Source organism: Amphiura filiformis, chromosome 1, assembly GCF_039555335.1.
Source record: "Amphiura filiformis chromosome 1, Afil_fr2py, whole genome shotgun sequence".
Classification (NCBI taxonomy): Eukaryota; Metazoa; Echinodermata; class Ophiuroidea; order Amphilepidida; family Amphiuridae; genus Amphiura; species Amphiura filiformis.
The window spans coordinates 48,351,767-48,370,716 of NC_092628.1; the positions used below are offsets into that span (position 1 = coordinate 48,351,767).

The 18,950-nt window shown below is 36.6% G+C and overlaps 1 protein-coding gene across 1 annotated transcript; it reads left to right on the forward strand.

The window, feature by feature from the left end:
• The first annotated feature begins 4,662 nt into the window (after positions 1-4,662).
• On the forward strand, positions 4,663-18,525 carry LOC140148094 (neuronal acetylcholine receptor subunit alpha-2-like). The gene is made up of 6 exons (XM_072169953.1): positions 4,663-4,934; positions 11,416-11,552; positions 14,541-14,585; positions 16,732-16,841; positions 17,134-17,836; positions 18,135-18,525. Exons 1-6 carry the CDS (start codon positions 4,862-4,864, stop codon positions 18,234-18,236), a joined length of 1,170 nt encoding a protein of 389 aa, XP_072026054.1. The 5' UTR covers positions 4,663-4,861; the 3' UTR covers positions 18,237-18,525.
• The last annotated feature ends 425 nt before the right edge of the window (positions 18,526-18,950 follow it).

The window sequence follows — 18,950 nt, forward strand, 5'->3', positions numbered from 1 at the left end:
ATTTTTTCATCCTTATCACCACGACCTTGCCTAAAGCCAAACTGCGGTTTTCAAATAAAGTCTTAAGCTTTTAACTCTACCCTCTTGGTAAGATCTCACATAGTGACAGTTTTGATACACCCTGTATTATACTTTTTCTATTTTGTAATCCTCTCCAATTCCATCAACTACTCTCCATCGATGATCTTTGATCCCATTGACACTTTTTGCTATTCTTCCATATGGTTCAACACCACTAATTTTCTACAACACAGTTTTCAACAGAAAAATAGGTAATTGCAAGCACGTTTTTTGGGTCTTGACATACAAAAGTACATATTACTCACAGTGTTGCAGAAAATATTCGTGCTGTCTTTATATTCGGAAAACTACAGAGGCGATAGTGTACATTGGAATTTGTAATTATTACTTCATTTTGATATTCAAACAATCCTATAAAGTCATCTTAGGCAGCAATGTGTTGTATTAAAATAAATAATTGTTGTATAACTTGAATGAACTAGAATTACTTGTATGCAAATCGAAAAGTTGCAACAGATATTTTCATTTCTCTATTGATTTAGCAGGATTTGCCAGGGCTACATTAATAGTCTCGTTATAGGTCTATTAATAATGGCAAATTACTTGCCTCTATGTGCTTGCCTGTTTTATTTAACGTGTATAATCTGTTAAAGATACGACATGCCCTCAAACGGGTTTTGCTTGTTTAACGACATTAATAGCCTCGTTATAGTTTTATGAAATTACTTGCCTGTTTTGTTTAGCGTATTGTTACGAGGCGTAATGACTCAAGGCCAAAATCATATTTTAAATACACTGGTGAAAAATATTGGACGCCATCTTGGATTTGTAGGTTATTTGAGCACTCAACAAATAAACAAACACTCAACAAACATTTTTTAGTTGATCATAGTAGAATCCTTGACCCCCAAAACATGGGTTTAGACACCAAAATTGCAATTCTGTGGTGAAAAATAACTTAATTGTAGTCATTTTAAGATTTTTTGGCGGCCATTTAGGACGCCATCTTGGAAAACACTTTCTGGTAGCCCAATTTTTTATAACTTTTTTTGTGTTATTCCTGAGGTACCATAATCAGTTAACAAACAAAATCTAAGTCTTTAATGATAGTATGCTTGAGACGTGACAACAAAATGCACATACAATATAATCACTCTTTTAACTAATTAATACTTAGCCGGCAGTTTTAATCTTGGTGATTATAGAGTTCTCTTGCAATGTTCTGACTGGTTGATGTATATATCATTGTTTGCTTATCCTGCGAAAATCACTATTCAGCGAAGTCCACTGTACACTTGCATTTATATATCCTTTACTCATAAAATCATCGCACAGATATGGTGCTGCTTTCTCCGAACACTTACCAACTCCTTGCACAGTTCTCCAAACACTTAACTCCTTACACAGTTCTCCAAACGCTTAAATTCTTGCGCAGTTCTCCAAACACTTAACTCCTTGCGCAGATGACAATCTCCAAAAATGCTGTTTCTTTCATCAATCACTCTCTTTCTCCAGGAAACAGGCTTCTTTCTGCACTGCTCCACTTTACTTTATTGACAGGTGTGTTGTTTTATAAACCAAACTCCAGCAAGTCTTTCATACACTCAAAATCTCCTTCGTTGCTGTCTTAAACTAGCACATTATTGGCTATGCAAACTGGTTCAAATGTACCTCCTTTTGAAGCATAACGACGACCAACATATAGGCTATATAGAGTCTAAAATCTCGCTTCATATTCTGCCAAAATTGCTTCTACCTTTGTACTCACAATCTATTAATAGACAATTCTGTCACATTCAGCTTATTTTAGAAATGGGAATTTCCAGCTAGCATTAGGTAATGCAATTAGATGAGCAATCTGGGAATTCCCAATATTAATTTATAAACATTAACCTTTCTCATTTCATCACTTTCTGGGGTTTTCCCAACATGAACTCATGTCCACTTTACAATATCGGGGAATCCAAAATTAGATATGATTCAATTTTGATCAACTTGATGAGGTACCATGATGAAGCAAATTAATATACCGTGCCAATTCGACTTTCTGAGGTGGCAAGACGAGCTGTGAGCCTGTGAATCAGTATACTAGATTGAGGGATCCGATATTTATAAGGAAATTCCCTTAATATATTTTCTGGGTATCCATTGCAGTTAACTTGTAAAGAACGTCATTTGTATATGAAACACTGATTAGGTTTGGAGCCCAGTCAGCCTACCATTTTTCTTGTAAGACGGTCTGAATTTGTGCAATTTATAGGAGAATTCCACATAGGTCCCCTAAAGTTTCTTCCAGATATTGGAGATTAGATTCCCATAAAGACGAAACAGTAATTTTTAGTGGGGACCAACGTAAAATTTACATAAAATTTTCACCATCAATTGAGTGTTAATTTTGACTACAATGTAAATTCAGAAAATATTTTGGCGTATATAAATTGAAATAAAATTCTCTGCCTCCTAAACCACATACATTTTAGCACGGTTGGGTATCACGAATCGTTATATATGATGTGCAGTTAATATTCATATATTCTTTTATACAAAGGATGCTTCAGTTTTAACACAAAAAATATTTCATTGAAAACCCTCCCACTCGGCGCGGATTTCAAAAAGGTACACACGCTTCCCTAGAATGTGCAATAAATTAGCATTAAAAATGTTCTTATTTCAGCAGCATTTAAGAAACTCTGGCGTACGACGAGTACTGCTGTAGTCATCAGGTTGAAAGCACGACTTGATCAGGCGCTTCTTCTTGTGCTGGAATCCCCGGTAAAAGGCAGTATTAATTTTACCATGTTGTTGATTTACATGTCCACATACCATGACAACACTCGGAGAAGGAAGAATCCCTCAATCCCTTCACTGGGTGTGAAAGCTGAAACGACAGAAGGCGAAGTAATCAGATTAACAAAAGTATTTTATACTTGACTCCCTCGTATATCCCGACTATAAATTATTGTTGAGCTTGCTATTCGCTCCTTGCATGGTCTAAAAGTTTAAGGGTATCAAGCAATATGCAGACTTTTTATTAGACGTACAATATTGTATGCAACATATCTACGTTATTTAATCTATTGCCACTCTATTTCCAGTAATGTTTAAGTTCTAACGAATGTTTGATGACGTAAAATCGATAATATATTTCTCCCAGATATTATACGTAACATATTATCGATTTTACGTCATCAAATATTCGTTAGAACTTAAACATTTAATACTGGAAATAGAATGGCAATAGATTAAATAACGTAGATATGTTGCATACAATATTGTACGTCTAATACTCGGAGTCTGCATACTGCTTACTCAGACCCAGTGGCGTAACTAGCGGGGGGGGGGGGTTGCCCCCTGCCTCCCCAATGAAAAAGGTAAATAGGCCTACTTATGAGAGTTATTAATTAACCTCATTGGTCATTTTAACCTAAAAAAAAACCCTTAAAAACCCCATTTATTCCACTTTTGTACCATAATGTCACCAGTACAGCTTCAATATGCCAAAATTTTTCGCGCGCTTCACTCGCATTTTTACCATAAACTTCTTTTGTCGCCAAAAGGGGCTGGATTCACTATACTTCATATTCTACAAGACATTTTTTCCAAACCCCATTTATTTGACCAAGAAAATTTATTTCCAAACAAAAAGGTTTATCTGAATAATTGTGCTGATTGCAATGTATCGATCGACTTTTAGCACGACTATGCATAGCAATTGAGGATGGTGAGTAGCGTAGCCAGCGTATCTGAGTGTATAGTATTCAATTTAAAGTTTTCCAATTAGGTCAAAATAAAAGATTACCATTGTTTGACCTAGAGTACAATTAAAATAAAAGTATCCAATAAGTTGGGCACTATTTCTAAAATCAATAAGATTCAATAACCAATAAAACATCGAGTTATAATTATCTATTAAGGGATCTGGAATGAGCGACAGTATTTTTTGTGGGACATGAGAGCATATCAGACATATCGAATTACATTCTGAACATACGAAGAATGTCTTTCTGATATCAAATAATTTTCATTTTTGAAATTCACGATATAATACAAATTTTATGACAAATTATTAAAATTTGATATTTTTCACATTAATTTTAATAGTCCTCGAAGTAAATTATTTGATATCAGAAGGACATTTTTCGTATTCATAATGCAATTCGCTATGTCTGATGTGCACTAATGTCCCACAATAAATACTGTCCAAACGTTCATACCCCAGCCCTTTTATGGTTAAAAAATATTTTTAGTAGTTTTAATTTAAAAATTGTTTTATAGCAATACAAAAACACAAGCAAGTAGCATTCATGAATGGTAAGAATTCTGATTTTATTTTACACGCATTCATGTATTCCATTCCCTCATGAATAATCAATCTGACATGTTGAATAGCTAGCTGTGTACCTTTTGCTCTCTGATTGGGAGTATACATACCAGTCCAGTAAAATCAAATAACTCAAGCAACTATGAGCAAATAGAAGCCAGCAATTTGCTCTAGGCTAGACCTCGCTGACAATAGATTTCTATTTGCCCATTATTATTGTATGCAAATTAGAAGACCTGATTTTATCGATGACAACCTGAAGAAGACCTCGTCAGTACCTGGAATATTCATTTGGTATGTCCAAATATCATAATGCATCCCCGGTAGGATGCATCAGGTTCGGTCAAACGCCAATATAATATAGGCCTACTTCCTCTTTTGAGGGTGATCCAGTTTTCCCTTTTATAATTCACAACATACAAAAGGTTCTAACTTCGATTAAGGACGCACTGACATCACAAGACAACTCACGTGAATCAATCAGATATATTTGTGTTACGCCGCCTATTCACAACAAAGATGTTCACATTGAACATGAATGTACTTATAATCCTCACGATCATCATGATCACGAGTTTCGGCACTTTTGGAGGTAAGTGTTTCAATGTTTTTGAGCCTACAAGTTTTAGGCTCGTAAAGCAACGCTTAATTACGTTGTATCTCCTTGCGTTCTCATCTCTTTCATTTTGTGCAAGGGCATACAGCATGTAACACAAATTATTACTTGACTTATTCGGTAAGCACTGAATCGCTTTGGTTTTGACCAACCGTATCCTTTTTGGAGAGACTTTACAGGTGATTCTAGCTCTGTAAGCTTGGTAAGGCAAAGAGAAAAATTGTTTGCTTGCTCTCCAGTGGGAGTTTTGGCGGTCGGTCGGAAGCATATTTTTCCCCTTCTTTTTAATGACTCATTACTGTACAGATCTGTAAGCAATGGACATTGGCAGTAGCGTAGCCAGGGGGGGGGGGGGGGGCAGGGGGCAGGGGGGTCCCTGACAAAATATGAATGAAAAAAGTGCCCCTCTGACAAAAATTGAAAGAGAAAGTCAGGCGGAGAAAAGAAAAGGGGCAATAGAGAGATACAGTCTCTATATGTAGGCCTATTGTATGATGCAACTGTAATTTTTTCGTCTGTGCCCCCGACCGAAATTTTTTTGCCACCCCCTGACCAAAAAAGCTGGCTACGCCCCTGAACATTGGTCATGTGGAAAGATACATCAATACTTCACTTCAGACCGTCAATACGCAAAATTGATTCAATTAGAACGCCTGCATACTTACAGGTATAAGACGCCAAGTTTATTGGAAATTTTGCTGTAACATTGATTACAGTAATGATTTTCTTCTTTAAATGTTTTTGGCAAAATTTAGCTTTGAAATGAAAATTAGAGACAGGAAAAAGTAATAAAAAACCATTAAACTAAAAACTAAAACTGAAAAAAAAATGCAAAGGACTGACCTTGATTTTGGCCAATTTTGGGTCGTTCGGTGGAGGACAAGCAAACAATTTTTGTGGCTTAATAGTTGCACCTTTATGTTTAAAACATCGCATGTGGATAAAGGGGGTACGAGTACATGTAGGCATTATGATTCTCGACAGTTTAAATTTAATGTTTTGCAGTCAATAGGCCTACGTTATGTTTTCATTTCAGCATGAATACCTTTTTAAACCTTTAATATTTGAAATTGAATCGTAGGGGAGCATGACTTAGGGGAGCATGACTTATCGGTGTTTGCACAAGAACAAATAAAGCACAAAAAAAATAGTATTCATTGTAATAGTGGGGTTGAGAATAAATCAGATTCTTTTTTAATGTTAACCACACCGTGCTTGAACATGGTTGAAATACAAGAACAGTGGCGTTTCGGAAGTGGGGGTTATAAATCATGTAAACTGAATCCGCCGTTTTTGGCGATTTTAGCCATTAAGCCGCCCGCATAACTCTGAAAGCCCCTCTGAGCCCCCCCTCCCCCCCCCCGAACAGATCCTGGGCACGCCGGTGAAGGGTTATACGAAACTCCCTCCTCTTCAAAGCTTTCCACATATTCAAATACCATCAATTATTCCGAGGTATTAGTGTTAACTCCTGCATCGAACATGGGGAATTGAAGAAAAGCCTGAATAAAGTAAATTATATTTACCTTAATTTGATTACTTATAATAATCAAATTTCACTATTTTCAGAGAAAATTACATGTTTTTTTAGACAAAATGAGAGTTTCCTTTCTGGATAGAGTCTGTATAATTTGCTACACTAATTGTATCATGTTGTATTGAGCATCCATATAGTCATTGTTTATACATACCACATCCTTTCGCCCTATGCCAAAATAGCGTGCTTTAGTTCTAATACTTATGCGTCAATCAAATATTCCTGTCTCCCATCATCATCCTACGGATGCGGAGCAGGCGACCACAATTTTTTTTTAGCCGTTTTCTTTTTCACAATGCACCATTATGGAGATAAGCAACATCAGCAATACCTACAATCTTGTGCGAAAATCGTTGGGACAGATGAAGTTTTATAGATCAAATTCCTGTGAATTGAACATAAGGCTGAAAATACATGATACGTTTCATAGCTCACTTTATGTACTTGCTTACTCCCCCTCCCCCCTGGAAACAATGTTGGAGCAGTGGAGTGCAACCACTGTTTACTATTTTTCAGCTTTCAACATTGAATAATGGGAGCGGGGATGCGTAAAATAAGCAAACAGTCCCAAGCATTTCGCGCGGGATTGCAGGTCAGAGAGTACTAAGATCAGCGAACTGTCATAGCCTAGATATTTTTTATCCAGGTTATTTGGTAGGGGCCTACGTCCGGACTATAAAACTGTAGGCCTAGCCATTCACCGTGTTCACGGCTTCTGTCATAGTCCTTGCCTACGTGTCACCATTTAGCGGATTCCCCAAGGTAGGGTCCTGAGGGAGATTAATAAGTGTTTGACTACTGCATCAGGCTTTAATTAATTGAACGGAGGATGCGCAGTATGTGCTTCAACATCGCGTTTCGGGGCTGTGCACTAATTATGATCGGGGGAGGAGTAAACATTTCAAATATCTGTGCACTAATTATGATGGGGAGGGGGTAAAAATTTTAAATAGCATGCCAAAAATTGCTTGCCCCCCTCTCGGCTTGCCAAAACTTATTGTACTTAATACTTGCCCCACCCCTTGTCGGCCTGCTAAAATCTTTGCCCTCCCTTTGCCCCGAGGGGGGGGTCACTCCATTGTGGCCTGTACACCATCCGCGATAATGAAAACGCGTAAAAGGGTAGTTTTTCGTGGGTAAGCACGATACGCGCGTAACGCGTTTAGGGTGTCAAAAACATGAAATATTGGAAAAAGGGTAGCAAAATTGCAATTGCTAATACGCGGAAATGAAATTTAGGGTATGGAATTTGATGCAAGGAATAAAATCCCTGTTTAGGGTATTGTTTTAGCCAAGGGTTAAATCCTTGTTGAGGGTGCTTTTCAAAAGTTGATTATCGCGGATGGTGTACAGGCCACAATGGGAGTGACCCCCCCCCCCCCCGGGCCCTTTGCACATGCCAAATATTTTGGTTCCCAATTTTCAAACTTTATATGGTCTAGATGCTAGAAGGGCATTTTGTATAACTTTCTTGTAGTGTTTTCCTGGTGGGTCAAAGGGTTTTATTGTTTGGTAAATGATGTCTAGTATGAGCCCCAGGGTGGTGTCAAATGAATGAGAAAAAATTAGGGAATACAATAAAAAAAAACTTCCACGTACGCCTAATAGTTTTAAAGCTATGAGAAAAATCATAAAATATTTGGTCCCTTTTTTCAGGGTTACCCATTTCTCCAATGCTTAAACATAAAAATTTGTACGCCACTTATACGTCTATTTGAAAAAAAAAAATCAGTTATTGATAAAAAAAATCCCTTATTAAAAATTAAAATTGCAATTATTATATATCAAGAACAAAGCAGTCAATGGTCAAAATTCATAAAGTATGTGATAGCTAATATACTCCTCAACCATATCAACTATTTAGTATAGTTCAGGAATTTTAAACGACACGGTTCTTTCAGGGACACCCTGTATCCACTTTATTGTACCAGAATATAACTTCCGATAGGAAGTAAAACCTGAGTCTTGTTATGGAAACAAAAACAACGTTTTGACCTTAAATCAGGACGCATATCAGTACCCTATCGTATCAAAAGTTTAATTCAGAAAAATGATTGAAAGTATGATGTAAAACTAAGAATATGAGAAACGCTTAATAAATGTCGATTGGGTTTACGGAATACTACTAGTTACTATTTATGTTGAAATATACAGGGGAAACATCTATATAGTTTCCGATGTCTGCAAAATTGCGGTAAAATAACATGAAGGTATGCAAAATTCTGAATTGATGAAATCTTTATGTAAAATTAGTTCCTCACTTATATGTAATAACTTTTTTTTTTGCAACCCGACCATGACCCATCACGTACTTATTGTAACAGGGATTCATCGTTTGATAATATTGAAATGTTGCCAATTTATGTTACCATAGTAAAACTATTTAATGTTAGTATAAATTTTAATATGATTAGGCTAAGAGTTTTGGTTAATTCGGGCAACGCGTATTTTTAATGATTTAATTTCCACCCACAGGTTTTTGGCGACCCATTTCATTTGGGTCAGCTACTATGTAGTAGATAAAGGGTGAGAAACAGACCATTACCATAGATAATCGGTGTCTTGTTGAGTATGGTGAGCATGTTAGTCGCTCGGAAGGCGAGACCCCGAAGGGTCGAGCCTTCCGAGCGACTAACATGCGAACCATACCTCAACAAGACACCGATTATCTATGGTAATGGTCTGTTTTGAACCGTTTATCTTATATATACGGTCAGCCAAAATAAACGAATTTGTTGTTATGGTTTATTCATTTTCCAAAAGACAAACTGGAAAAGCTGATATGATTATCTTGTGTAAGTTTAGGGTTTTCCAAAAATAAAAACACACCGAGACAGTGTAATATTCTTCCCGTGTGTCCTGCGTTTGAGTCTACGAGTCTTATCTAGTGTCAATTGAAAGTGATTTAATCAAATCAATACAGCATTGATTTTAACCGGAGATTCTATTCAATTCACTTGTGGTCATGTCCCACTCGATTATACATATTCGTAATATTAATAATGAATATGTAAATAGTTCAAAGGTCAAAGTGGGTGTGTTTTACCTAGACATGGCGGTAACTCATTTAACACCATAGAATTTATATTTATCTTTAATATACTTATAGAACAAAATGTCCTGAACCAAATCAACGCATATTCCTGGGTACCTTCCTCGACCTTTATTGGTTGGGGTTAGGCCGCAGATTGTTGTAGTTTTTCTACATCTAGTCTTGTGGCCTGTAATGTACTGCATTTTAAGTGCAAAATATCCTTGGTTGAACTTAATTTGTAAGACCTCATGGCTCTTGTTTTGTTACCTACTTTGTCGGAATCTGCGTTAGTTGGGAGAGGGGGGACAAAGGTAGATTGACATCCTCGTCCTAATTATACAGGCTTTAAGACATAATACAAACTAATTTGCATTATTCAATAAAGGTGTTCTTGGTGTCATTCAATACACACAAGTATTGTTTACCATCTTCATTTAAATCTAATATGCATAAACTTGCATAATAATTTATGCTGATCGTGTAAAATATATTAAACTTTGATGCATTTTAAGTTTGTTGAAATGTCCAAAAAGTCAAATAATGTGGCCAGTGTTTCTAAATATGAACATGTACTTCTCTTGTTCAAAATTTATTGACCTGACCAAGATTATCTTGACCTGACCAAGATTATCTTGACCTGTCCACATTATCTTGACCTGTCCACATTATCTTGACCTGTCCACATTATCTTGACCTGTCCACATTACTTGATATAATCGACAGTTGACCAGACTTTGAACAAAAGAAATACAATAGATAATGGAACAAAAGAAGAGGGCTAGACGTATATTCCATGATAAAAATTCTGATACACCATCGACCAGACGTCACCAACAAAAGCCTCGTACTCTACAACTTGAGGTCATAATTGAATCAAGGTGGTTTAATGAGGGTTATTGAACTTACGCTACACAATTCGCAACTGTAGTAAAAGTAACATCATTCCCCATGGCACCAGTTCTTAAGCCCAATATACTATGAAAAACCAGGTAAAAACTCATATTCCAAAACTAGATGTCAAATTTGAGCAATGATTGGTATAATGCTGGTGAACGAAGTAGCTTTACCGAGATGGTGTCACTGTGAATGAAGTAACCCATGTTAGACGGGTAGCCCTATATACCGGGACTAGTTTAAGTAAAAATACACCCCTAGCGGCACTAGATTTATATAAATACATATAATACCCTTTAAAAGGGGCTGTGCAATAATTATCAGCCCTGGGGGAAGGTAAAATGGGGAACTTATTTTTGGCAAGCTACAAATACTACAAATTGTACCAGAAAATGACTTTTGAGTGTCAAAAAATAAGTGGGTATGGGAATCAGAAAGTTTGATACTCCTTTTTTTTTAGGTAAATATGAGATGTTATAGAGAATTCGATATCCCAGAGACTAGTGTTAGACTCTCTTTTTTTAGATCGAGCATCGGGTACCCGGCCAGAATTCATTTACCCCATGATTCATCCTTTGTGCTCAGTTAAGTTTAGTGATGACAAATTTAACCTACCTTATCCGAAGGGGAGGGTAGGGACCATCAAATTAGGAAATTAGGGGGCTGGTGGGGCCCACCGTAAGTTTTTACAGTAAATTTCACAGGAAAGTTTGGTTTTGAAATTAACACATAGGCCTACATAGTCTTCGAAACCATGGATTCCCCCTAATCTTGGTGGCCATTGGCATAGGTTTCTACAGTAAGATTAGTGATTTTGCTCTAAATTATTCGGATGTGGATTTAAACTTGACATTACGTGGGGAATGTTCGTACTTGATTTGGTACCCCCCCCCCCACACACACACACCCCCCTCACTCACTTTGCATGCTGGAATGTAGGCATATTCTTTATATTGGCTATTCATTCATTTAATGTTGCGTTTTGAATCCAGAAACAATATCCAAAACGAACTCGGAGACGAAACTCATTTCAGACCTTCTCGCTGGTTATCACCCAAGTGTTGCCCCTACTGACAATGGACCGGTTCAAGTAAGGATGGGATTCGGCATGGGCTACTTTGACTTCATTGTAAGTATCATCAGCATGCAAAAAAAGTATCAGTACAACATGTACAAGAGTAATAAAGCCTATATTACATAAAACAGACAATAGGTGGAAAATGTATTTTGATACCCTTTATTCGTTATGATTTCTCCAACTTATACCAAAGAGGGCATTTCAAAAGTGCATGATTTCCACTACGCTAATTATGAACACAGTGTATGAATTTAAAATAAAAATTCCTTTAAAAAAGGAATATGGCGCCCAATGTGAACTTGGACGTGATATGGTGAATTCCATGGTGTGTAGATTTGGTATTATAATGATTTTTCTAGGGAAGAGTAGAAGATGATCAAATGCAAGAGAAATGTGTCTGATTGGGGAAGGTGTTCTGACAATCCAAATATAAACTTAGTCCACCTCAAATGACCTGTAACAATTTGTGATTGACATTACTTAATTCACCTCGGATGTCTTTGATCTGACATTCAACTTTTTCGCCCTTACACCAATCATATCCATAACAATTTAACTCTTACAACTTCCTGTCAACTCTCTAATTTAAAACTCTAAATTTCTGTCTGTTTGCCTTTTCTGTCTTGACACTACAGTTTGTTACAATTATTAAGATAAGCAAACATTGCTGGGTAGATAACAGGATTTAGTTATTTACTTAATCCAATCATGGAGGTAGTAGCTACAACCTTGGCGAAAAATGTTGCCACACCTGAGCGTTAATTGGCCAACATCCTTCCCCGCTCCCCTATTGCAATGTTGATTTGGACAAAATCGTCATCATTTCTACATTACAGTCTCCCAACATTGGAAAATGGGGGGTGGGGAAGGGGCAAGTGTAATCTGAATGTGCATTTGCAACTATTATACAAAATAATACGGAACTATCACAAATTTAGCTTCGATTGCGTGCTTTTAACACCAGAACGTGCTGGTGTGGCCCTGGTGTGGCAACGAATTTCCGCCAGAGTTGTAGTAGGCCTACTACCTCCATGATCCAATCATGGCAATAACGTCAATTTTGGTCTTCAGTGTTTTAAAATACAACAATGTAGAACATGTATAATTATTATGCCGTGTTGTTTACATACAGTTTGCCGCCCAATTGTGCCACCATATTGCAACTTTGGCAATAACCGCTTTATAGATTCTATGGTAATTAGCAAACAAAAGCCATCAGTTTAAGAAGCCTCGTTAATTGATCTTATCACTATGGACCACAAGAGTCTCATCCCAATGGCATAGTCCACTAACCTCAATTACATAATCATAGTGCAAAATTTGACCTCAAGTTGCAGAGTATGAGTTTGTGTACCTAAATTTTCAAAGGATGAAAGTACAAATGTATTAGGGCTTAAGAACTGTTCCCACGATAGATGAGCATGTTGTGGATCCTAGTGTATGGTCAAATGTCACCGTCTCTCGGGTTCTAAGGCACACGGTAAACTGATTGAACCCATATACAAAGGTCAGGATTTATTTGGTGTTTTTATAAATCCTAATTTTGTATTTCAAACAAAGAATATACGCTCACCATTTTATCCTGTGCATATCAGAAAACAATAATAAAATAAAATCCAAGCAAATTGTGGTTTTATTTCTGAGCTGGGCATAATTTTAGCAAAACAATTGCGAAGTCAATCTAGCAAGAGTGAAATTAGAAGCTTTTCACAAAGTCATGTTTATATTTTGGCGCCTCCGTAGAGGGCGCCAAAAAGTAAAATTAAGTTTGGCAGAGGCGTGGTTCAAACTCACGGCGCACCACTTTGGATACTCTATGAGCCTAGCGCCTTAGACCGTTCGGTCACATGTCTTGTTGGTATCCATTTTAAACTTATTTGAACATAAAATCGCAACTTCAAAATAGGCCTACCACGTGACAAGCAAAGGCAGAAAGCGTTATCATATTTTGGAATTTTATTTGCCTAAAAACATTAATGTGTATTAATAGCGCTCAATTGTTGTTAACTGCGTGTTCTACATTATAGGAATCCGACAATAAACGGGCCTCTACATGGACAATACATTATATCGATTTTGACTCGCCGAACACGTGCCGCGCTAGTACATCGTATGTATATACATGTGTATCAGTATAATACTATAGTGGTACCTACCACTTTTCTTGTATACAAGTTCAATGTTTTTATCATTTATATAATAATTCCACATTAGACACCAATTTTTTTTTCAGGAAATAAAAGATTAGATTACCATAAAAACGAAAGAGTAATCTTTGGCGGGGTCTAATGTAATTTTTACATAGATTTTTCAACTCCTTATTCTTGCTCAATTAAAAAATATTTTGGCGTATATAAAATTGAAATAAAATTCTCTGCTTCTTAAACGACATCAAATGTGCCACAATTTGTATCACGAATCGTTATATATGATGTGCGGTAAATATTCATATATTCTTTTATACATAGGATGCTTCAATTTTGACACAAAAAATATTTCATTGAAAACCCTCTCACTCGACTATTTAAAAAAGTAACCACGCTTCCCTAGAATGTAGACAAGGTATTGTTGGTCAAAAAAAAAAAAAAAATTCATTATCTAGATCAATATATTATTGAAAAATAACACCTTGATGTTTTGCATAAGCTCATTGTACAAATCATATACTTTGAAAACTTGTTTGATTTATTGTTTTTAATGAGTTACGTAGGTTTTACAAAGGTGATGTTGTTCCAGCCCTCTTCATAACATAACTCAGGAATCTGTAAGGGATTTGTCATTCGGTTTGCATGCTTAATATAACACCCGTGAATTTAGTGTCACCCCTTGATAATACGTTTACAACTTGACGTCGAAAAATGTCATAATGACGTTGATCACAACACGAATACGAGTTCACAGATTTAAGTATTTACAACGTAGATGACATTATAAGTACAACTTTGGCTTGGTACTGCGTCATTATATACTATAGACAAGATATTTTCAAGTGTTTTCTTTTTTAACTTGTTATATTCCTTATTGTTTTTACAAAAACAGGACGAGCCAAAGGAGTTAGCCATTGCCCAAGGATTTATTTACCGAGTAAGTGATTTCTCCTTTATTATAAGTGCAATAGTATATCTACCTTGGTCATACACATGTATTCAACCACATACAAGTCGAGACATCGGCGCGACGAAATACTGTACGTCTTGTGCCTTTCACTACCGAATTCCTTTGGAATAAGTTACCGCAGAGAAATAAATATTTAAAGCAGCAAGACGTAAGCATGGTAAATCGCAAGCCGTAATCGGCAACAGAGGTTAATCTGAAGGAGGTTGCTATAAGTCCCCGGCGTAAGACCCCTTGAACGTGGGTCAAATTATGACAAATTGGTTAAGGGACATGTAACGTATAACTTAAAGGGGGAAATTGGTTAGACAGTCTGAAGAATAAAGTCCACTAGGGTCATGCATAATGTGTCATATTACTTACCACCAATTACAAAATATAAACAATGCCAACACGATTTGACAACTGAAGGACAACATTATAGGGCCTACATACACTGGTCTAGTAGCCTTGGTCTTGGGACAAATATGACATACCACAATTAAGTACATCTATTTATAGACCGTAAAATGTTACTCCTGTTGACAAATGTGTCAATTCCCTTTTAAAGAGAGTCTCCGGCAATCACAACATTATGCCTTATATGTAAGAAAAATAATTATCAAGCCCAAATCACGTGGTTTTATCTAAAACAAACTCATAGTGACCATAAAAACACCCATCTCTCAACACGCGATATTCAAAATTCCCGGGCGCCGAAATTGTCTAGTACAATGACGTCCTAGTAATACAATGAAGGCTGACGACAATTGAGCACAAATAACGATTACGTCATTGCACTTAGACAATTTCGGCGCGGGAATTTTGAATATCGCGTTTTGAGAGCCGACTGTTTTTATTCATTTTTATGTCCAATATGAGTTTAAAAAAAGCAACATGTGACTCGTGCATAATCATTTTTTCTAACATGTTATAAGGCATAATGTTATGATTGCCGGAGAATTCCTTTAACTGGGTATAAGATCCTATATCTAAGATTACTGACACAAAAACTGTTTCACAACTAAAGAGATGGAGCTTCGTTTATCGTTTACAAAACTAATTTTTAATTAGTTGGTATTATCATGCACTCTGTGGATCTAATCCTTTAAAACTGATGTTTTGAGACACCTTTATTACAGTACAGTGTGCTTTGTCATAAGATTAAGGGATCTAAAATGAGCGTTTATTGCGTTTCGACAGTATTTTTTGTGGGACATGAGAGCACCTCAGACCTATCGAATTGCATTCTGAATACGAAGCATGTCCTTCTGATATCAAATATTTTCATTTTTGAAAATCACAATATAATACAAATTTTATGACAAATTATAAAATTTGATATTTTTCAAATTTTTGATATATAACAGTCCTCGAAGTAAATTATATAAATCTAATGACATATTCTTAAAGTGTATGTAGCAGGAGGAAAAGCCGACGGTCAATTGAAAATTTTGACCTTTCATATTGAAGATATGGATTTTTTCCCAAAAGACCTATTTTTTTTTGGTGTTTTGGGAAAAAATCCATATCTTCAATACGAAAGGTCAAAATTTTCAATTGATCGTCGGCTTTTCATCCCACCTACATACACTTTAAGTATAAATCATCAGATTTGTAAAGTTTACTTCAAGTACTGTTAAATATCAAAAATATCAATTTTTAATGATTTGCCATAAAATGTGTATTAATTTGCGAATTTCAAAAAAATCAAAATTATTTGATATCAGAATGACATTCTTCGTATTCAGAATGCAATTCGATATGCCTGATGTGCTCTAATGTTCCACAATAAATACTGTCCAAACATTCATACCCCAGCCCTTAAGGAGTTACCGCAAGTCACATTTCAATAGTCGTGTTCAAACGATCGGACAGAAGTGAGTTATTACCGGTAATAAGCTACTTACAACCGGTAATAGTGACTTACTACCGGTAATAAATGCCTTAAGTCCGACCGTGTGAACACGACTTATGTCTTCATGCAGGGCCCAACCGTCGGTTCAACAGTTGATAACGTGATGGACACGCCTGATTGTTAATTTAATAAGCCCCCCCCCCCCCAACGGCTGCTTTTAATTTTATACAGCTAAGGTTATTTCGAATGAAAATAAGACACAATTTATAATTTTTACAGAGTTGGACCGATCATCGTTTGCAATGGAATGAAACCGATTACAGTGGTACAGGACGAGTAACCCTTGACCGAAATACCATATGGGTTCCGCATATTCAAGTAGACAATAGGTAACAGATTAGTATTGCTGCTTGTTTTTGTATTTTTGCTTCAATTGTTGGAATTGCTTTGTATATTTGCTTGAATTGAATTTGTATGTGTTTTCTTGTAAGGCGCTCCATATAAATGTTTTATAATAATAATAATGATAAATGTCTACTACATGTTTTAAGAAAAATTAAATATCGTTGACAGCAGACATGGCAGAAGGAAGCAAGTATTTGTTTGCAAATATTACTATTTTATCAATTTCACATGGTTTAATTGACTAGTCACGTGTTTTCGTGCTTTATTTTATTTCAGTGCAAAGGTCACGGAAATGGTCGAATCCCAAGTACTTGTCTTCAGTTCAGGTCGGGTACGTTACTACCAATCATTACAGATAGAATTCCTTTGTGACATGGACCTCACGTACTTCCCATACGACAAACAATCCTGCAATATCGAATTCGGTTCTTATCTTTACACCACCGAACACATCAACCTAACTGCGTCCCGATATATGGGAACCAATGCGTCCAGAGTTACATCCGCAAAAGACTTCAAGATAACCACATTGGGTGTCCAAAGAAACGAGAAATCTTTCCGATTTATAGCTCCCTATGCATTCGTAGATGTGACTTACACTATCGAGCTGAAGCGCCTGTCCAGCGCATATAGCACTAAGTTTGTTCTGCCATCGGTTCTCACCAGTTTCTTAATTTTGGCTACATTCTTACTCCCAACTGCCTCCAAGGAAAAGATTACACTGTGCAGTATTCTGTTCCTATGTCTTCTGCTTCTGACAGCATTCCTGCATACTATCGTGCCGAGCACTGGCGAGACGGTTCTTGGGCAACTCCTGGCATTTTCGCTATTCGTGGATTTCTTTGCAACTATCATGGCGGTTGTGTCGTATAATATCAAGATCAATGGTATGATTTTGACCCCGAAGAAATATGATATCATGCTGCAAGATACGACGATGGACGGTGATAGTGGAGGCAAGGTGCAAACGCCACCAAGTGTAAGTAGAATTTTAAAGATTATAAGGGATGAAAATTGACTGCCGATTTCCGCTCGGTTCCGTCCGGTTTCCATTGTTTAGAACAATAGAACCCGGACGGAACCGACGGTCAACCAGCGGTTGAGTTTTGATTTCATCTCTAACTGATGAAGGAAATTGGCATGTTAAAGTAAAATAATACAATGGATGAGAAGTATGCTCAACTTAATCTCAACAAATGCGTAAATCTTGGGAGAAATGACAGAAAATTAAAATCATCATTTTGATAACTGTTTTGTTTTCTTTGTCTTTTTTTCAGCGCAAATTGGCCTGGTTACGCTTCATTGATGTGATTAGTTTCATTGTGTTCTCCATTGTGTTCGTCATTGGTCTCGCAGCAATTCTGAATCAGCGAGAATGAGACAATGTATCAACTACATACAGCAACAAAATGTAACTTTTAAGCAATAAAATGTTTTTATGCTTAAAACAATGATATGCGATTTGCATAAATTCCTATTTAAAATGTTAGTTTTCACAGGGAACGTCTATTATTATCGGGAATTGCCTGTTACACATGATCGCACACAAGGTCGTAGGCAATTGGTCGGACCTCATCTGCTCAGAACATATTGACCCAGGTCAGCATACCACCATATCCTTCCCGACATGCTTAGTAGCCAAGTCCGTAGAAGAGTGGATCCACATACTATGTATTAAATATGTGACCGTACAGCACGAATGAGCCGCATGAATGTCCTCATATTTTATTCTGATGCTACGTGTACCTCATTTAATGAGATACACGTAGCACCAAATTGAAATACCTATGAATATGACCTTCATGCCCAGTTTACACTGCAACTCAGAAGACAATTGAGGACATTTACGGCTCATTCGTGCTGTACGGTCACATATACATTTGGCCACATTTTATTATACGATTAATACGAATTTATTAAACATGGTAACAAATATTCTCTAGCAAATCGGTTATAGATGGAACTGGTAGGCATATTATAAATTCGGGATATTAAATATCTTCCTGACCAGCCAGATCTGCGCATGGTCAAAGACGACTATCAGCAGTCCCAGAACAACGCCAAATATGGATTAAAAGACCTTTGACCTTGGA

Bases quoted from the DNA above. Each gene is read 5' to 3' on its own strand.
- LOC140148094 (XM_072169953.1), top strand. From the start codon at position 4,862: ATGTTCACATTGAACATGAATGTACTTATAATCCTCACGATCATCATG. The intron at 4,935-11,415 runs GTAAGTGTTTCA...TTTTGAATCCAG, and splicing joins GAGTTTCGGCACTTTTGGAG to AAACAATATCCAAAACGAAC. The intron at 17,837-18,134 runs GTAAGTAGAATT...TCTTTTTTTCAG, and splicing joins AGGTGCAAACGCCACCAAGT to CGCAAATTGGCCTGGTTACG.